Here is a 21564-nt window from a genome sequence, read left to right on the forward strand (position 1 = left end):
GACGTGGCCCTTGCTGGTTGTGCCTGGGGGCAGAGGGATGGGCTAGCTGGAACAGAATCTTTGGCAGAGGATATACCTCCTTGGCCATCACCCTCCTGGGGAATGAGAGGTCTGGGGCGGTAGGGATAAAGACTACGCAGACACGTAGGAAGGCAGGAGGGCCGCCAGCTGCCAGCAAATTGCTGGAAGGCAGCGTCATCAAGCAGAGGAGACAGAGGGAGACATGCAGTCAGAGGTGCAGAGGGCCTGAAGTCGAGAGGAGGTGACCATTTCTCCGCATCAGAACCTGGGCTGCTGGAGGGCTTGGGGTCCCCCAGGCATCCTTCCAGACTGCATCGACTGTGAGCAGCAGCAAAGAAGCCAGACCCTTGAGGAGTGGCCAGGCAGAGAGAGTGGGAATGGCAGAGGGCCGCTGGTCCACAGAGTGGTCCGCTGGCTAAGCCTCAGGTCCTGGCCCCTTGCCGCCTCCTCCCCAGCCCTGCACAGCACGTCTCCGCCTCTGTGGAGGGAGGCAGACTCAGAAGGTTTGGAGCCTGCTGGTATCCAGGACACGGAAACAGGAGGCATGTGGGACCCTTCCCAGAGTTCTGATTTGGGGTTGGGCCTAGAAACATCTGGTATCGTGACTTTGTAGCCAGCCAAAATAGCCCCATCTGAGGAGGGCCCTGCTATTCAAAGGTGTGCATTTGAGATCTACCTTGCCACTTTTTATAACCTTCAACCAGTCATTTAACCTCTTCAAGGCTCTTAATTATCTGTAAGGTATGAGGACCCAATGAGTTAACATAGTTTTGGGGTTTTCTTGGAAACAGGGTCTCGCTCTGTCTCCCAGCCTGGAGTGCTATGGCACAATCTCAGCTCACTGCCTCCTTGACATCCTGGGTTCAAGCAATCCTCCCACCTCAGCCTCCCAAGTAGCTGGGACCACAGGTGTGTGCTCCATCACACACTTCGCCTTGGCCTCCCAAAGTACTGGGATTATAGCCATGAGCCACTGCACCTGGCCACTACATACTTTTAGAACAGGGCCTAGGACACACTGAGTAGCTGTTCTTATGATTATCAACACGATGGTTTTTATCAGGCAGGGTAGCAGCATATACAGAGTCCAAGTGGCTAGAGGAAGCAAGGTACTGGAGAGACGGGCGACCGGGAGGAGCACAGCAAGGGAACACGGGCACCGTGGTGCAGGACGGAGCACAGAAGTGGATGGACCTTGTGGGCCAAGACACACAGGGCTGAGTTTGTGGCTAAGAAGGTCCTGCCCCCAGTGGGCCAGCTATTTGTGCCTGGCTGGGTTTTATTTGTCGTCCTTCCCACACTTCCCTTCTTGGGGCCTGAACCTTTCTGAGAATAAGGGCAGCAGAGGGTCCAGAAGCTTGATGCTCCTATAAAGGTCTGCCCGGAGAAGTCTGATATGTAGTTCTGCACCCCCAGACAGGTTCAGGAGAGACGAGACCAGGGTGCTAATATGACACTGATCTTGCTCTCCAACTTCCATAGAGCTCTTTTTGCTGGGGCTTCCAAGACCTGCTCAGAGGTTGAAGCTCTTGTCCAGGTGAGATCCTGGCAGAAGATAAATGTGTGTCCGGCTCAGCTCTTGGCTTCCCTGTTCCATATCAGGCTAGACAGAATTTCAAAGAGCTGGAGCCAGCAAACGTGCCAGAGCTCTGGGTTCCAGCCACTTTGTTGGAAACACACACCTGGGTTTTTTTTTTTTTCTTTAAAAGACTGGCTCACTCTGTCACCCAGGCTGGAATATAGTGGTGCAGTCATGGCTCACTGCAGCCTTGAACTCCTGGGTGCAAGTGATCCTCCCACCTCAGCCTCCTGAGTAGCTGGGATTATAGATGCATGCCACCATGCCACCTGGGGCTTCTGATGGTGACCAAGGGGCAGATCAGAAGGTGTTATCTGGGCCTCTTGGGCCATCCCAGAGGTGTTATCTTGGCTACCTTCTAGGAGGATGACCATGTCAACTCATCTTCCTGGGCCTCAGTTTCCTCATCAGTAAAATGGTGAAGATAGTAATATGGCTCCTGTGGCTAAATGAGATAATACAGTAAAGCACTTAGCTCAATGCCAGGCACATAAAAAGTGCTTATTAAATGGTGTCTCCTCCTCATTATAATGGCTATAAACACATTTACATGGCATGTTTGACACTCAGGGCAGGATCTCTTTATTGAGGTAGCATGACATCCCTAAAATGTGATTCTCAGGTGATATCTGGGTCAGTAATACTGCTACGAATACAGTTACTAACACTACTACTGATGATATTACTACTAATTAACCACTACTACTATGACTAATAATAATAATGTAATTACTAAGATTACTGCTACTACCAGCATTACCACTACTGCTAGTTATAGCAAGCATTATAGAGCACACATTCACAGATACTGTCTTTTTTTTTTTTTTTTCTTTGTGAGCAACATGGCTGTTTATTTCATCTGGGTGCAGGCGGACTCGAGAGTCAGCAAAGGGTGGTGGGATTATCATTAGTTCTTATAGGTTTTGGGATAGGCGGTGGAGTTAGGAGCAATGTTTTGCGGGCAGTGGGTAGATCTCACAAAGTACATTATCAAGGGTGGGGAGAATGACAAAGAACCTTCTTAAGGGTGGGGGAGATTACAAAGTACATTGATCAGTTAGGGTGGGGCAGAAACAAATTACAATGGTGGAATGCCATCAGTTAAAGCTATTTTCACTTATTTTGTGGATCTTCAGTTGTCAGGCCATCTGGATGTATATGTGCAGGTCACTGGGGATATGATGGCTTAGTTTGGGCTCAGGGGCCTGACATTCCTGTCTTCCTCCACTGTAAGAGTTACCCGAAGCTCCGCGTCCGTGATGGTCCAGGGGGTTTCTGAGGCGATCGGGCAGTGTCAGTCTTCAGCCGCTAAGCCGAGAAGATCTGATTTAAAATTGGTGAGATGTTCCTTGGGCTGGTTGGTCTGAGGACCCGAGGTCGAGGTCGTAGGTGGACCTCTTCATGGAGTGAGGGTGAGGACAGGGGACTGGTCTCCCAAAGGAGTCCCGCTGACCCGGGTCTTCGGCACCAAATGTCTCACGTGTCCGTGTGAAGAGACCCCCAAACAGGCTTTGTGTGAGCAACACGGCTGTTTATTTCACCTGGGTGCAGGCGGGCTGAGTCTGAAAAGAGAGTCGGTCCAGATACTGTCTTAAGTGCTTGACTTACTGACTCCCATTTCTCCCTGGACTCCTGCGGATGCATGGAGAAGGGCTCTAGGAGAATGATAAAGAGTCTCCAGTGTGAGGAGGGAGACAAAAGCAAGATGGAAGTAAACAAATGAGCAAAACCCACCAGACAGTGCAGAAGGAAGCTCAGGTGCATGACGGTACATGAGGTCAGCCCTCAGGCTCTGAAGCCTGCCTGGATTCCAGTCCCAGCCCTGCCACTCACAAGCTGGGCAGCCTCAGGTATGTCATTTACCTCTGCATCTCAGTCTTTTCTTTTTTTTTCTTGGGAGAGGGGAGCGGGCGGGGGCGGGGGCCGGATGGAGTCACACTCTGGGAATCACACAGCCTGGGAGTCACCCAGGCTGGAGTGCAGTGGTACGATCTTGACTCACTGCAGCCTCCACCTCCCAGGTTCAAGCGATTCTCCTCCCTCAGCCTCCCAAGTAGCCAGGATTACAGGCACGTGCCACTATGCCTGGCTAATTTTTGTTATTTTAGTAGAGACAGGGTTTTGCCATGTTGGCCAGGCTGGTCTCGAACTCCTGTCCTCAAGTGATCCACCTTCCTAGGCCTCCCAAAGTGATGGGATTACAGCATGAGCCACTGCGCCCAGCCCAGTCTCTTCTTAACAGGGGATTGATTAATAGTGCCAACTTCATAGGGGTGTTGTGGGGATCAATTGAATTAATGTATGTAAGGCACTTAACATAGTGCCTGGTACACAGTAAGCAGCAGCAGCAGCACATTTAAGAGGATTCTGAGAAGGCTGGAGTAGGTGGGGGACATGTCGGAACAGACCTGGGATTTTTAACTGGGTCTTAAAGGACAGCCACAGGAGACTGGGAGAGGTAAATAGCATGGGCAGCAAAAGTCACAAAAGGACTTTTGTTTTTCAGAACACGAATTTTATAACAGAAATGGATCTACACTTTAAAAACATAAAAATTAGTTGAGTGGTGGTGGTTGTTGAGATGGGGTCTCACTCTGTCACCCAGGCTGGGGTGCAGTGGCGTGATCACAGATTACTGCAATGTCGACCTCCTGGGCTCAGGCAATCCTCCCACCTCCGCCTCCTGAGTAGCTGGGACTATAGGCCCACTCTACCATGCCTGGCTAATTTCTTTATTTTTTGTAGAAACAGGCTTTTGCCATGTCACCCAGACTGGTCTTGAATTCCTGGAGTCAAGGGATCTGCCAGTGTCAGCCTCCCAAAGTGCTGGTGTTATAGGTGTGAGCCACAGTGCCCAGCATTTTTTATTATATATGTTTTTCTTTTCATTTCTTTTCTTTTCTTCTCTTCTCTTTTCTTTTCTTTTCTTTTCCTTTCCTTTCTTTTGGCTAGTCAAGTGAAACAGTGGGAGTGGAGAAGGAACAAGGAAATCTGTAACTGGTTGTGATCTATCAATTGTAGAAACCACTGCACTCAGAGCAGCAGTTGGTTTTTAAGTCATCACTGATTGTTGTTTATATAGGCAAATGCTTCAAGGTCAAGCTGGAGGTCAGTGGTTTCCCAATGGAGAAAGAAGTGCATCCTCTGAGTGGCTGTGGGATGAGGATCAAACCCCAGCTCTCCTCCTCTGGCTCTATGATCCAAGCAAATCACCTTACCTCTCAGAATCTGGTTCTCTCCTGCATAAGGTGGAGATCTGAACTGTGCCCGCTTCCTAGGGTGGGGAAAGGCCCTGACGCGAGTGAGGTACCACATCGAGGCACCTCTTTGTTCCATTCCAGATGCAGCAGGGAGAATGTTTCCCTCAGACAGCACTTTCCATAAAGAGGACGTGCCCACAGATAGGCCGTGTGTTCAGGCTGAAGAAGTGGGCTCGTTAATCTTTTGCTCAGCTTGCGAAAGTGTTTTCTTATCAAATAATAGAGATGATGGCAGTGCTGGCTTTATGCTCCTGACTTCTGAGTTCCTTAAATACCATTTCAAGATTTGCAATGTTAAGCTCTTTTCTCTCTTTTCCGCTCCCACTTTTTGTGCATTAAATTTCCATCTGTTTACCCAAAATGGAAGTCAATGAAATAAGAATAGCTATTGGGTGAATTAAGTACTTGTTTCCGTGTATTCCCCAGGCTGGCACATCCACTAGCCTCGGAAGTGACTTGTTCACAGTCTACGGTGCACACAGGGAGCTCCCCCTCCACTGCCAGGAACCCCCCTCACTGTACCCTCTTTCTGTTTCCTTCAGAGCACCTTTCTACCCGAAGTCACCTTGCTCATGTCTGTTCCCTCCCCACCCCTCCGGAATGTAAGCGCCCTCCGTCTGCCCTGTTCCTGCGGTGTCCTCAGCACAGTCCCAGGCATGTAGAGTAGGCAGTTAAATATTTTGTTAAGTTAATGAAATAGGTGGTAGAACCTAATGGCTGGGTCCTTTGGAGTTTAAAAGGCCATGATATGAGGTCCCAGCTCTGCCATTTACTAGCTGTGTGACTTTGGACAAGTTATATGATTTGCCAAGTCTCAGTTTCCCTCACTTGAAATAGAAAATGACTTGAAATACTTTCAGAATGTTTTGTGAGGGGTGAATAAGGTAGCTACATGTTAAGGATGTGGCAGAGAAGAAGGTGTTTGTGCATGGCAGCTGCTATTATCACCGTTACCATAAGCCTGTGTGAAGGCCAAAAAGACCAAGTTGTGTTCAGTGAACAAGCAATCCAAAACCATTAGTAACAGCAAAAATTGTATCTTCTCAACATGCATGTCTTCTCTCCTTATCCATCCCTCCCTCCCTCCCTCAGTCCCTGCTCTTCTGTCCATCTTAACTCAGCCCTCACAGTAGCTGGGAGCCAGGTGTGTGAGAAAGATGAGAGGCTCACTTCACACCTGTAATCCTAACACTTTGGGAGGCCGAGATGGGAGGATCACTTTAGGCTAGGAGTTCAAGACAAGCCTGGGCAAAATAGTGAGACCCCATCTCTACAAAAATAAAAATAAAAATTAGCTGGGCATGGTGGTGCATGCCTGTAGTCCTAGCTACTCAGGAGACTGAGTGGGAGAATCTCTTGAGCCCAAGAGTTGGAGACTGCTGTGAGCTACGGATTTCACCACTGCACTCAGCCTGGGTGACAAAGCAACACCCCATCTCACCAAAAAAAAAAAAAAAAAGCAAAGAAGATAATTAGGAAGACCACACCGCAGAGGGCTTGTTAAATGAGGCCCATTTGGACAGGCTACAAAATTTAGCCTTATCACAACCAAGGAATTCAAAGAACTCTACAAACTGGATTCCATTTACCTATGGGATCAAAGACGAAGCCGCCTATCAGCCACTCTTTAAAGTTGGTGGTGTCTGTGGACCCACACCTGCTGGTTTAGCCATAGTGCCTATGTATAATGGGCTGCGGTTGCTGAAGGTTAAACTTGGGAGAGACCTGATCTGTCTTTACGTGGGCTGGAAGCATCTAGACAAAGTTTTACAGTTTACAGAGCTTGTTTAGTACACAGCTCTCTAACAGGCTCTTACAGTAGCTCTTGGAGGAAACTATTACATTCCCATTTATAGCGAGCAGACAGGCCTTGAGGAGGTCCGAGGCGTGCCCACCATCACAGCTGGTAAGGGACAGATCTCAGCTCAGGAATGGAGGTCAGTTGTATTAATAATAATGCAGTGAATTCACATTGCTCAGAGTGGTAAATCCCTTCCCCTCCCAGGAGGGAGAGGGTGAGACCCTGGAGCCGGGGATCTCGCTCAGTGTCTCCTTTCCCAGAGTGGCATGGGCAGCTTGCTGTCAGCTACTTGGGGCCTCTTTCTCAGCAGGCTTGCATTGCAGGCTCTGGGAGGCCAGCCTGGGGGTGGGCGTCTGCCCAGCATCCGAGAAGGAGCGAGCCAGGGATTCGGGGCAGGAAGTGTCAGTGCCACAAAACAGGGATAGAGACAGGACAGGATCCTGGCCTGGCCTCTGACAAGCACCCCCCAGGGCTGGCTGTTGCATGGGACTTCCTGTCCTATTGTTGGACCCACCCGTCCTCAGAGAAAAGAAGACTGGGAACTGCCGGCCCGGGGAGCTTCATTCATTTGGAGTGTTTTTGTAACACGGGCAGCAACAATCCCCTTTGTCTGCAGTCTTGCCAGGATTCTCAATGCAGGGAATTCCCAACTCTAAAGGGAATTGATTTTGCTTTCTCAAAGAGGCCTGCTTCCGAGGCGAAGCTGGAGAGCATGCAGACCCTCAGGATGGGGGGAGGGCAGGAGCTGGGTAGTATCTGGAGCCAAGCCGGGCTGGTTCCTGGCTTGCTCTTACTTGCCTGCCAGGCAGCTCTTGGGATTTCTGTCCTCTTGCAAGACCAGCCACCGTGACAGCTGTCTGTGACTTGCCCCTCCCCACTTTTGCTGCTTTAATATTTGTGGATTTGGGAGGAAAGGGCTCTTAAGGTACCTGGGGTGCACCCCCTGAGGCACTGGGGCCCAGCCTTCTGTTCCCGGTCGAGTTCAGGGCCTGATGAGGCTGTGAGAGCAAAAGCTCGAGGTTGGGCAGAGTGGTGGCAGGGACTCCAAGATGAGCGTTTCTCCATCACCCCTCCTTCCAGCTTTCCACCCACCAGGGCTCAGAGCATTTCACGCCTGCAGTTTCGTATCCTGAAAGACCTCCAGGGCGGTTTGGGGATTTTTGTTGTTGTTTATAATTGACACATAATAACTGTATGTTTCTGTGCTACAGTGTGATGGTGAAATACGTGCATACATTCTATAATGATCAAATTAGGGTCCTTAGCATGTCCGTCGCCTCAAACCTTCATCAGTGCTTTAGAAAAGATCCTCTTTTCTGGCTGTCTTGAAGCATATAATACATTGTTATTAACTATAGTCATCATACTGTGTAAGGGAATACCAGGACTTATTTTTCCAATCTAACTATAACTTTGTACCTGTTGACCTGCAACTCCCCAAAACCCCATCCCAGCCTCCGTGACCACTCAGAATGGCTGGGTTTTTTTAGAGCCAGACTGATAACCATTGGCTAGCTATGTCACCTTGGGTATGTGTCCTAGCCTCTGAAAGGCTGTTTCTGCATTTGTAGAATGCAGTATATCTCCCTTGCAGGGTGGCTGTTTCAGAGGTAACTTAGGCAACATGGCTTCACGCCCACCTGGCACACAGTAGGCCCTCAGCACATCTCAGCAAGGTGGCTTTGCTGCTCGGAAGGCAATGCCAGTTTTCCCTGCAGCTGCCCTTGGGATGTGGACACACAAAGCAGGATCAGGCCCTTTCCTCCGAGCTTGCACCGTCTCTTCCTGTCTCTCTGGCTGCGCTGGAGTGCGCCACCCCTCCATGACCCCCATCCCATCAACAGCGCAGATCAAAACACTGCTTGCCAGTCAAGAATTTCACTCTCATATCGGGCTTCAAGAGCCCTCATGCCTCTGCTGCTTCCTAGAAGTTTCTAGAAACTCTTCAGCTGGCAGTCTGAATGGTTCTTCTTTCTGCTTTAGACCATGAGAGTTGGGAAAGGTGAGTGCTGTGTGATTCCAGTTAGCTAAATCCAAACAGGATTACCTATCCCAAGAGCCTAAACAAAAGTCTTCCATCCCTGGCCCACAGCCCAGCAGACAGGATAAACCTCGGGGTCCTCTCAGGTCTGCCTTGTTGGCAGTGGCCGATGGGTGGTGCCGGGTGGCCTCGGGAGGGAGGTATGTTTGAGCAGGTTGGAGGTCCCCGCCTGTCTGGCTTCCATGTGGTGAAAGAGCTCGTGGTCTCTGGTGAGCCACCACAAACACCACGCATGGGAGAAGAAAGTGGGTCCCTGGCACATGGCTGCAGTGAACCCCATGGGTGGGGCGTGGCCAGTAGGCCTGGGAGCTGCTTCCCAGTGAGGTGGAGAGATGGCAGCTTTCATACTTGCCACCCAAGGGTGTGGGAAGCACTGAGGCATGGGCCTGCTGGACCAGCTGCCTGCCCTTGTGCTGGGGCAGCCATGCTGGGGAGTTCTGGCCTGAGAAATGAGGCAGATGTCCTGGCCCTTGCAGGGCTAGGAGCCCTCCCTGCTGTGTGGGAAAGCGTGGAGGGGTGGAGGCCTGCACGCGGTCTCCGCTGGAATCTGTACCATCTCACCCACATGAGATGCCGCCCTGGAACCAGGCCCGGTTCCCAAGGACAGATGGCTGTGTACCCTCCACCGAGGCTCAGGCACGGTGACATCTGCAGAACCACAGCCACCTTTTCCGATTCCTGGTGACAGCTCCATCCCTACATCCTAGCTGCCTGCCCAGAAGCTGCCTGCCCAGAAGCTGCCGTGCCCAGAAGCTGCCTGCCCAGAAGCTGCCTGCCCAGAAGCTGCCTGCCCAGAAGCTGCCGTGCTTCCCCTAGGACGTTGTTGCATTCGGAACACTCTCCTGTGAAATGGCTGTCTTTTTACTGGGGAAATTATTTCCTTTTTTTTTTCTGAAAAGAACTCTTTGCCAATACCCAAGCCAACTCCAGCTTCTAGGAATGAAAGACGAAGCAGTTCCCCCTTTTGTGAGAGTGCTCTGGAGCCCTTCGTGAACAGTTTGGGAGGCCGGGCGCGGCGGCTCACATCTGCGCAACATAGACCTATCTCTACAAAAACAAAACAACAAAAAAAAAGAAAATACTTTTTTAAAATTAGCCAGGCATGGTGGTTGAGGTGCGAGGATCGCTTAAGCCCAGCAAGCAGGTTGGGGCTGCAGTGACCCTTGATCACACCGCTGCACTCCAGCCTGGGCAAGAGGGAGACTCCCCCTGTTTTTTTGTTTGTTTGTTTGTTTAAAAAACAAAACGTCCTAGAGTAAGAGCAGCCCCTGAAACCATGTTAGCAGCTAGAGGACTTTGCCTCCAGGAGTGAGAATGTGCCTTGTGTTTATAAATTCAAAAGTGGAGTTGCTAACACCGGCTTCTGTGCGGAGAGATGGGGAAACATCGGTGAGCAAAAATGCCTCTGCCTTCAGAGAAGATATAGTCCAGAGGAGAGACCGCACAAAACCATCCCAACCAAGTCATTGCAAATTGGACGAGTGCTGTGCAGGCACCAAGGGAGGGCTGCGTGCTGGAGGGCAGAGGGAGGCCTGCTTCCGAGGGGGTGAGCAGGAGCACTTCCCCCTGCCTGCAGACAGCATGAGCCCGGCAGCAGGCCGCCGAGGGTAGTCTCTCTAGCCGAGGGCAGTACGGTGACCATATGTTCTAGTGTGCCCAGCCCAGTTCTAGTTTATACCCGGTAGTCCCAGTGCTGGCAGTAGCTCTCTTTTTCCCTCTCAAAAGTCATCCAGCTGGGCACGGTGGCTTATGCCTGCCATCCCAGCACTTTGGGACGCCAAGATAGGCAGGTGGCTTGAGTCCAGGAGTTCCAGACCAGCCTGGGCAACATGGTGAAACCCCGCCTTACAAAGAAACACAAACATTAGCCGGGTCTGGTGGCACACACCTGTAGTCCCAGCTACTTGGGAGGATGAGGCAAGAGAATCACATGAGCAGAGGAGGTTGAGGCTACAGTGAGATGTAATTGTGCCACTGCACCTCCAGCCTGGGTGACAGAGCAAGACTCTGACTCAAAGGAAAAAAAAGTCATCCAGTTTGTGTGACAAATTGTGGTTACTGTACCTAATACTCGTCATCCCTAAGATGAAGGAGATGGGTCAGCGCCAGTTGAAGAATCTGAGTGGCTGTGGAATGTCGTCTTCAGAAGCTTAGACTCAGGGACACTGCCCAGGTTCATATCCCAGCTCTGCTCCTTGGCAGGTGCATGACATCGGGCGAGTGACCTCACCTCTCTGGCCCTCAGTTTCCCCATGTATAAAACGGGAATAATAATAGTACCTGCTACATCAGGTGGCTCTGAGGAGCAGATAAGCCACTAGATGTCCAGGGCACTGTGACAGCTTCTTAGTAAATGCTCTGGAAATGTTAGCTGTTCGCATTTTTCTATTATTCCTGGAGGCCCTGATTGTCACATGGTGGACCTCCCATCTCACTGCTAACAGAAACCCTCAGGCTCCCGTGGAGACCTGAAGGGCAACCCCTGGGGAGAGGCAAGGGAAGTCACCCAGAGCTAGTCATGACTTGGTTGGCTCTAAACTTCTGTCCCTACGTGTATCTGGGCAAGCTTCATCTAGTGCCTCTAATCTGTACCAGAGGAGTTTTAATAGGAAAAGTGTATTCCCCCCAGAGAGCCCAATGCCCCACCTCAAGCAGAAGTCACCTGGGCACAAGTGGAGATTCTCTGTGGGCTCAGCTGTGGTTCAGAGGCAGCCTGGCTGCTGGAGGAGATGAGGCTGGGGGTCCAAAGAGGGAACCATGCCCAACTCTGCCTCCAAGCCACGCCAAACCATTCTGGTTAACCCAGCAATTCTAGAAAAATAATGAGTCCAAGATGTGAGCTGGACTAGAAATGTTTCTTTTGTGCAGAGTGAAATCTGACTTAGCAGGACAATGTTGGTTTTATCCTACATGGATGTTTTGGCTTGGTGTTAGGCTGTGGTGGCTGTGTGGAAATCTCAGGGAAGCTATGGTGAAGGCCTCGTTGCCGGCCCTGCAGAGTCAGCCCTGACCTTCCCAAAGAAGTGTGTTCGTGGAGCCATCACTTGCTTAGGAAAAGCTTGACATCTTTGCAAGTTCCTGACGGTGCCACTTGGCACCCCCAGCCCCAGCCCAGACAAGACAGGGAGGGGTGTGGGAGCAGTGTGTTTCCCGGCATGATCCCTGAGAAGGGGTGAGTCCAGGTGGATGTGACCCCATTCAACCCAGTGCTTGGCTCTGACTCCCACTGAAGGTGGGGCAAAGCTAGTGGAAGAATTTAGGTCTGAAGGTGGGAACCAGTGGGGCCACCCACTCCCTTGATCATCATCTCTGGCCTGTCCTTTCCTGGACTCCGAGGGTGCTTGCAGGTGGGGTGGGTCACAGCTTGCGGGTGATGGGGAGCTCCTTTGGGAGCAAGCTTGTGGCACAGTGTACCTCCCAGCCCTGGGAGCCGGGCCTGCACACCGTAACGTTGTGTGCTCACACCCACCCTGTCTTCCCAGAGTTAAGCTTGGGCCTGGTCTCGAGGCCCTTCTTAGCTTGTGGGTGTGTCCAGGGTCTGGCTGAGTCTTTGTGTCCAGCTCCTGGTGGGCGGATGGAGAAGGGCACAAACCTGCTGGCCTCATATGCTTGGCCTGCCAGGATGGGAGCAGAGACCCGAGGCTTGTGCTTGGGGCTCGGGTCATGCGGCCTCTGGTCACAGGCCTGTGCCCCATCTGCCAACCGGACTCACTCTGAGGCCCCTACCCACCCCGGGGAAGAACAGAGCCTGCTTTGAGCTGGAAACTGGAGGATTTCCTGTTCCATGTTGTTAAGACACCGCTTATAGGACTGTAATCCCAATAAATCATATGCTTGCTGAGTGCAACAGGGTTTTTTTGTTTTTTGTTTTTTGGTTTTTTCTCCAGGCTACAGGGACCTCTTAAAACCAAGGCCTTGGCCGGGCATGGTGGCTCACGCCCATAATCCCAGCACTTTGGGAGGCCGAGGCGGACTGATCAGGAGGTCAAGAGTTCGAGACCATCCTGGCCAACATAGGGAAACCCTGTCTCTACTAAAAATACAAAAATTTGCTGGGCATGGTGGTGTGTGCCTGTAGTTCCAGCTACTTAGGAGGCTGAGGCAGAAGAATCGTTTGCACCTGGGAGGCGGAGGTTGCAGTGAGCCGAGATTGTGCCACCTCACTCTGGCCTGGGTGACAGAGCAAGACTCCGTCTCAAAACAAAACAAAGGCCTTAAGAAGTCTGTACTCTTCCATTTTTCAAAGGGCAAAAAATAGCTTTCTCAGTCCCAGTTCCATTGAGGGGCCTTAGGCGACCCTTGGATTGAACAGTTAGGCTCACCTGTATGATTAGCTTAAAGGCAGATGAGAGAGACTGTTATGGCACCTGGGTCTAGCATCCCTATTGCAGCTGAACTGGCCGTGTAACCGTGAGCAAGGCGCATCACCTCTCTGGGTTTCCTTTTCCTCCTCTAGCAATGAGAGGAGGTGGCCAGGGAGTTCCCATGCTCCTCGTGTAAAAAGACCCATTTCCAATTGTCTATTTTGTGTGCTCCCCTTTACGTACACAAAGACAAATGCTACCAGAAAGCCACTGACCTTCTTAAGTGGCTTTGTCCATCTCTGGGATTTGTCCGCATGTATGTATGTGACGGTATTTAGGTTAAGGCTTTGGGCTGTTTGCAGCATTTGAGGGGCTGCTGATCCCTTGAAGTAATTCTCTGCTCACCCACCCTTGACGCCACACATGTTCATGACCCAAGGCCTCTGGGTCTGTGTTCCTTGCTGTTGCCCCTTCCCCTGTGTGAGTTTTTTCACTGCCAAGGCCAAGAGGCTGCACTGCCAGAAACAGTTTCCAGCTCACACTCGACATAGTGGTTGCATTTGTTTTCTCTGTTTTATGAGCCGGGATGGAGTGGGTGGTGGGCAGCCTGCTGGCAGACTTTTGCAGGCTTTACATGTTTATACTTGCTATGGGGGGAGGGCAAAGAGTTGGCTGGACTTTCAGAAGGCTGGAGCTGAGGCATTTAATAGAACCAGATTCCTAGAGCCCTTTTTGCTATTATAGATTTTCTCTGTCAACAGACACTAAACTAGTAATAATAGTTAACATTTATAGAGAAGTTGCCATATTCCACATACGGTGCTAAGTATTTTACATACATGTTTCCAGCTGTTTTGTGAGGTGGTCCTGTTATTTATACCCATTTTGCTGATGGAACAACTGAGACCGGGAGAGGTGAAGTAACTTGCATAGACCCCACAGCTGAACTCATTGGGAATACACTGGATTCCAACCCAGGCCATCTCCCTCAGGAGTCCTTGCTCTTGGTGACCATGCAATAAGTACGACGACTATCATATGGAGTCTGTGAAATAAAAGCGAAAGGACTCTCAGAAGGAAAGGAGTTAAAAACCACGAACTTTGGCAATTTATTCTTTCATACAAAATATGGCCCACAGAGGATGACGATCTGCCCAAGGTTATAGAGTAAGTCCAGTTGTAGCAAAGAAACTAGAACTTTCTCCCAGTGAGGACGCCACAGGGAAGGGGTCTAGCACCCTCAGATCCCTTTGCCAGGAGCATGCATGCAAGCCATACGCTACTCTAGGATTCACCAGCCCATGTGCCACCAGGGCGAAATGCCAGCGCCACCTGCCAGCCCCTAGCAGTGTTGTCCTAGCCATCAGCTGTGGTCTTCCACAGCAACAGTCCTCAAAGTGTGGTCCAGGGACCCCTGAGGTCCCAGGGACTCTTGCCAGGGGTCCACAGGGCCAACACTATTTTCATAACAAGAAGTTATTTGCCTTTTCATTCTTGTTTTCTCACAAATATCCAGGAGACTTTTCTAGAAACTGTGTGGCATCATGATGTCATTACTCTGATGGCAATGGGACATGAACTTATGTGTTCATGTGTTTAACATTTTCCCAGTTTTAATTTCTGATACAGCCAATATCCGTAGAATAACACACATAAACAAAAGCTCTTTGAGGTCCTCAGAAATTTTTTTTTTTTTTTTTTTTTTTTTTTGAGACGGAGTTTCACTCTGTTGCCCAGGCTGGAGTGCAGTGGCATGGTGTGATCTCGGCTCACTGCAACCTCCACCTCCCGGGTTCAAGCAGTTATCCTGCCTCAGCCTCTTGAGTAGCTGGGACTACAGATGTGTGCCACCACGCCCAGCTAATTTTTGTGTTTTTAGTAGAGATGGGGATTTGCCAAGTTGGTCTGACTGGTCTCAAACTCCTGACCTCCAGTGATCTGCCCACCTCAGCCTTCCAAAGTGCTGGGATTACAGGCATGAGCTGCCGTGCCCGACCAATTTTTAAGAGTATATATAGGGTCCTGAGACCAGGGAAAAAATTGACAACCACTATTCTGAGGTATCAGATCCAGCTAAGGAAAAATTCAGCGGGCAGAAAGGCTGAACAAAGGGAGTTTTTCAGCTCCAACCTGGTCTCCTGGCTCTGGCCCTGCAGATACCTGCATTCGGGCATGGAACGGCCAAGCTCAGCCTATGGGAAACACAACAAGCAGGAAACGAGAACTTCTGTGGGATCTTGAGGATAGTGCACACATCAGTCATTCTCACCCTTGCTCCTTCAGGCCCTTTCACCCTGGAGTTCTGATACAGCCATGCTGTTGCAGATGGGAGTTTTTAGAGGGGTTTTCCAGAATGACCAGACATGCATGTCCAGCTTGTCACAGCCTGCCCAGCAGACTCCATGGAATTACCAGGAAGGAAACGGTAGCCTGGAACCCACAGGCCATGGAAGGCATGTTCCTGAGAAAGTCCATGAATTACTCCTCTTTTTACCTTCCCATTGATCCCAGGCCGGGGAGGTGGGTGGGCCAAGGAGAAAGGCCTGAAGGGGTCAGTCTGGGGGCCAGCACAGCCTTGTTTGTACATGTGGACACCAGCCACCTCCCCAGAGGCAGAGGGCTAATCTAGATTTCTGTATATTGAAAGTATTGATCAGTTTTCAATTCAGGAAGCAGAAAGCATTCTAGCTATTGTAAGCAGGAGACGATTTAATACAGGGAGTTGGGGGTTCACACAATCATTGGAGGAGCTCGTGGAGCAGGGTGTAGGCTGAGCATCCAGGAATGACGAACTAGCCCATTAGGGGAGCTGCTCCCTCTGAGACAGGGCCTGGAGCTGTGAGTTTGAACAACACCTCTGGAGCTGCAGTTCAGGAGTCAAGCTGGAATCAAGGAGGCATTGCAGCCAGGCATGGTGGCTCATGCCTGTAATCCCAGCATTTTGGGGGACGAGGTTGGCAGATCGCTTGAGCTTCAGAGTTCAAGACCAGCCTGGGCAACACGGTGAAACCCCATCTCTGCTAAAAATACAAAAAATTAGCCATGCATGGTGGTGCATGTCTGTGATCCCAGCAACTTGGGAGGCTGAGGTGGGAGGTTAAACAAAAAAAGGCTTTGCTATTGCTTTTATCATTTCACCATCACTACCACTGCCTCTGAAGCCTCAGATAGTTAGAAACTGGACTGGAATGTTCTGTAGGAAAAAAAAAAAAGACCTCAGTTTTCATGACCTGGTTTGCTAGCAAAAACAGACAAAGGGAACACAAAGGTGGCCTCTGCCTCCCATTCACTTACCACATCTCATGCAGCATATCTTACTGATAAAACCTAATTTCCAGAATCCCAGCTGCAAAGGAGTCTGGGAAATGCAGTTTTTAATTTTCCAGCTCGCCAGCCAAGATGGTAAAGTGAGGGCTAAATGAGCCAATCCCCGGTGTATACCCACCAGGATTATCAATACTGTGTTTTCTCAAGTGCTGAGTTCTAAGGAGCATGAGGCAGGGGGATGAACCAAGATGCCACCTGATTAGACCTCATGATTTCCCGAATTCCCTCTTGGATTTCCCCTAGTGCAGCTAGGAGATGCCCTCTTAGAGATTTAGTAGCCACACGTGGTGCTTTGTCTTGGCTGTTGGCCACAATAGGGAAGAATGGCTGGCAAATCCACAGATTATCTTTGTGTTTACATTTCAGTCTCCAACGCTGATGGTTGAAATAAAGGCTTTTCCTGCAATCAGAAGGACTGATATATAGAAGCATGTCTCGAAGCTTGCCTTCTAGCCCTGTAATATAAGAATTGTGAAATATAAAAATATTTGGGGGGAATTGGGCATTTATGTTTAAGGGAACTCTTATAAACAGAGGGATAATTCATGAAGGGATTGTTGTTTCTTCCTAGACTACACAAGTTCCCCCCATAGAATCCCAGCTTCCTACTCGAATGAGTCAACACTAGGCTCTTGAAAATTATACACCATTCTTTTCTGGTCAGCAACATGACTTGGTCCTTAACTGAAAACCTGGGTACACTATAGTAAGTTACTGATGTTCATCCATACTTTTAGTCACTTAGCAGAACTTTCTAATAATTTTTTTTTTTTTTCAAGACAGGGTCTCTCTCTGTCTCCTAGGCTGCAATGGAGTGGTGCGATCATAGCTTACTGTAGCCCCCAGCTCTTGGGCTCAAGCTATCTTCCTGCCTCAGCCTCCCAAGTAGCTGGGACTACAGACATGTGCCACCAGGCCTGGCTTCAGTGAACATTTATTGAGGACCTGCCATGTGAGGCCCCAGACTGGGCATATTTTGGAGAATACAGAGATGAGGAAGTCATTGTTCCTGTCCTTAGAAGGAACAGTCTGGTTAGGAAGATGAGATGCATTCATGGCTATTGCTGTAAAGGAGATTTCTGAGTGATTTCAGACCAGGAAAATATTTCTTCTCTTTTTTTTTTTTTTTTTTTTTGGAGGTGGGGGTGGGGATGGAGTCTCACTCTGTCACCCTGGCTGGAGTGCAGTGGCATGATCTCGGCTCACTGTGATCTCCGCCTCGCGGGTTTAAGCAATTCTTCTGCCTCAGCTTCCCGAGTAGCTGGGACTACAGGCGAGCACCACCATGCCCAGCTAATTTTTGTATTTTTAGTAGAGATGGGGTTTCACCATATTGGCCAGACTGGTCTCGAACTTCTGACCTTGTGATCCGCCCACCTCAGCCTACCAAAGTGCTGGGATTACAGGCATGAGCCACTGCACCCAGCCCCCAGCCCCCCCCCCTTTTTTGGTGGGGGAAGAGAATCTGGGAAGGCTTCTGAAGCAGGTGGCATTGGAATGGAGTCTTGAAGGGTAAATAGGATCTAGACAAGCAGGGGTGAGAGCTGTTCACTCTCACGTGGAGATGGGAGCAGGCAGGGTGGGCTTGAGGTGCATGAGTGCTGGTGGTGTGTCCTGGTGATGGGGGTGAGCCAGGGCGGGAGATAGGGTGAGGTGAAGTTCTAGGAGGCCTTGAGGGCCAGAGATAGCGAGGCTTTACTGGCCTGTGGCCCTCCCCTTCATACGGATTGGTGCGCTCAGTGGACCAGTTAAGTGGCTCAAACCCAGGAAGAGTTTTGGAAGTGACAGAACCAGAACATTAGAATACCTTCCCAAAGGAAAGACCTTCAAGATCACTTCCGATTACAGAAAATCCCTGACTTACGATGGTGCAAGTTACAATTTTTCAGCTCTACAGTGGTGTGAAAGCGATATGCATTTAGTAGAAACTACTTAGAATACCCACACAACCATTCTGTGTTTCACTGTCAGTGCAGTCAGTATTCAGTAGTTATACTGATTATAAAATAGGTTTTGGGTTATATAATCTTGCCTAACTGTAGGCTAATGGAGGTGTTCAGAGCATGTTTAAGGTAGGCTGTTCAGTGGGTAAGATGTATTCAATGCATTTTCGCTGAGGATATTTTCAACTTAAAGTGGGTTTATTGGGAAGTAACCCCATCTAAGTCAAGGAGCATTTACATTTTGTTTGCTAGTTTTTAAAATAAAAGCATTCTTTGCCCTCAAGGAGAGAAACTTTTAGAATTCTGGAGATGACCTGAGCTTTTGGAGACCTGAGATAGGGGTTCCAAGGGCAGCCCAGGATGACACCCTGGAGGCGGCTTACTTCCTAGCTGAGGAGAGGGAATGGACATCTTTTTCCTGGCGGGAGCACTTAGCGGCATGTCAAGGGGAGAGACCGCAGTGACCGCACCGGCGGGACACTCCAAGAGCCCCAAGGGAGTTGGGGTGGCTGGAGGCCTGGCCGCCTGCCCCTGGCTGCCTGCCCGCTCCCTGGCTTCGTTTGAAAGGAAGGACAAGAGTGGCATCGGGAGGGGCTGGGAACAGGCAGGAGCCGGGAGGCTGACTTCTGGGCTGTCATCAGGGAGAACAGCTTGAGTGAGGGACAGGGCTCCAGTGCTGCCTTGTTCCTGTGACAGAGCAGGGAAAGAGTTCCGTCCATTCTGGGCAGAGCAGGTGGGTGTCCCACGAAGTCATGAAGCCACAGGCTGCCATCCGGGCCCCTCCGCGGCGGGGAGGTCTGTTAGACGGCGAAGTAGTCTCCTGAGGGGGTTTCAACACGGAGCCTTGCCAGAGCTGGCAGAGGACAGAAACGCGCCCCCGCCGCCCTGACTGAATCTGAGCCACTCGCCGCCGGCAGGGGCGGGCGTGGCCTGCGCCGCAGTCAGGGCCCAGCACAGGCTGTGCACGTGGCGTCCCCTGGTGGCACAGAGCGGGCCTCATGCGTGGCGCCCCGGGAGTTTGCAACTCTAAGCCTGCCGCCGCCTCTCCTTGCTTTTGTGGGCTCTTAGTGATTCTCGGACCCGCTAGGACCATTCCTCTCTGTGGGACTTGAGGCCGCTGCTCTATTTTTTTTTTTTTTTTTTTTTGAGACGGAGTCTCCCTGTGTCGCCCAGGCTGGAGTGCAGTGGCGCGATCTCAGCTCACTGCAAGCTCCCCCTTGCGGGTTCACGCCATTCTCCTGCCTCAGCCTCCTAGTAGCTGGGACTACAGGCGCCCGCCACTATGCCTGGCTAATTTTTTGTATTTTTTAGTAGAGACAGGGTTTCACCATGTTAGCCAGGATGGTCTCGATCTTCTGACCTTGTGATCCGCCCAAAGTGAGCCACCGCGCCCGGCCGAGGCCACTACTCTATCCTGAGCACCAAACTGGGAGCAACTGTAGCCTGGCACAGGAAGTGGTGTCAGCCCACCTCGGCCTAGGTGCCAGGTGAGGAAGGAGTGGTCATTAATGTTGCACAACAGCGTAATATGCGTCGTCCCATTTGGCCTCACGACAGCCTGGATAAGGAGGTATCACATGCGTGCTGCAGATAGAGAAACAGACTCGAGTGTGCTTGTTGGAGGGAATGGTGACCTGACGCTGCTGGTGGCAGCCCTGGGTTTGGACCTGGGTCTGTGAGACTCTTAGCTGTGCAGCTTCTCCCCTCTGCAGAGAAGAACACTTGGGGACCCTGACTGAACTCTTTGGAGGGGGCAAGGTCCCCAATTCCACATACTGGGGAACCGCCCCTTCCCTGAGTGACCTGAGGGCCTCAGGTTCTGCTAATGGCCCATGACGGAAATTCCTTCTGTGCATTGCAGGTTCAGTCGGGGTCTCTGTGAGCAGAAGGAGCAGGTCCCCTGCAAGGGGCGATCAGCCTTGCTGGCCGCCTGTGAGCATGTGTGTGCTTGAGGGGTCCCCTGCTGCCTTTCAGGGAGCACTCTCCCTAGGCCTGACCCTCTCTCTGCTGCCCCACAGGCCCTTCATGCTGCTGCCACCCCTCATGGAGTGGATGCGTGTGGCCATCACCTACGCAGAGCACCGCCGCAGCCTCACCGTGGACAGCGGCGACATCCGGCAGGCGGCCCGGCTGCTGCTGCCTGGTCTGGACTGTGAACCTCGGCAGCTCAAGTATGAACCAGGGAGGAGGGAGGGCCCTGGCATCCATGTCCTGCCCCCAGCGGCTCCCCTCTGCTGGCTTCTTCCGCAGGTGACTGGGAGCGGGTCAGAGAGCAGGGGCCGCAGCACATTTGAGCTGCTCTAAGGGTGTCCTCTGCAAAGGCCAAGGCTGAGTATGGGAACAGATCTATTGTAGACCTTGGCTGCTGTCTGGAAGCGTCTCCTGCAGCTACTGGTCTGCTACACAGAGGAGACACACATTGGGAATGGGGCAGGAGAGCCCACACATCTGACTCTGGGATACTTGGGGGCTGAGGGGCAGAAGTGGGCCCATTCTTTCCTCTGTTCCTGTAATTGACACCACATGGAGCCCTTCCTGGGTGTAGGTGCTGTGAGCCCTTCCTCTTTATGTGTATTATCTTAGTCCTCATGACAAATGTAGAGAAGAGGCAATCATGCCCATCTTATAGATGAAGAAGCTGAAGGTCAGAGGGGAACAGTAACTTGCTCACAGATACTCAGCTAGCACTTTACTGTGCCCAGATTTGAACCCAGGTCCATACGGCCTCCAAGCCTGTGCTCCTGATTTCCTTCCCTAAGTGCCTCTCACAGTAGACTCATTTGCTGAGGAGCTTTTCTAGAGAAGCTTCCCTGGCCATCCTCAGCCTGTGAGAGCCTTTTATCTACTTTTTTTTTTAATTTAAAAAAAAATTATTTTTTTGAGACAGAGTTTCGCTCTGTTGCCCAGGCTGGAGTGCAATGGCGCGATCTCAGCTCACTGCAACCTCTGCCTCCCGGGTTCAAGCGATTCTCCTGCCTCAGCCTCCCAAATAGCTGGGCTTACAGGCATTCGCCACCACGTCCGGGTAATTTTGTATTTTCAGTAGGGATGGAGTTTTACCATGTTGGTCAGGCTGGTCTCAAACTCCTGATCCCAGGTGATCCACCCACCTCCGCCTCCCAAAGTGCTGGGATTACAGGCGTGAGCCACCGCACCCGGCCTTATATCTTTTTTTAACCCTCTGCCCAAATCAGGTTATGGCCTCCTCTGTCTTCATGCAGAAGGCCCAAACCCCATTCTAGGACATGAACTTTCTACACTTTGGCCCAACCAAGGCTCCAGGCCAAA

The 21564-nt window shown here is 51.0% G+C and overlaps 1 protein-coding gene across 1 annotated transcript in view; it reads left to right on the plus strand.

The window, feature by feature from the left end:
* The window catches only part of ABTB2 (ankyrin repeat and BTB domain containing 2), a 211534-nt gene that overhangs the window by 168837 nt on the left and 21133 nt on the right, over positions 1 to 21564 (plus strand). The window contains exon 4 of the mRNA XM_033205372.1: positions 20295 to 20447. Coding sequence (XP_033061263.1) covers positions 20295 to 20447 — 153 coding nt within the window. The remainder of the gene's footprint in view (positions 1 to 20294; positions 20448 to 21564) is intronic.

This window comes from Trachypithecus francoisi, unplaced genomic scaffold (assembly GCF_009764315.1).
Source record: "Trachypithecus francoisi isolate TF-2019V2 unplaced genomic scaffold, Tfra_2.0 Lachesis_group8, whole genome shotgun sequence".
In the NCBI taxonomy this organism is placed as follows: Eukaryota; Metazoa; Chordata; class Mammalia; order Primates; family Cercopithecidae; genus Trachypithecus; species Trachypithecus francoisi.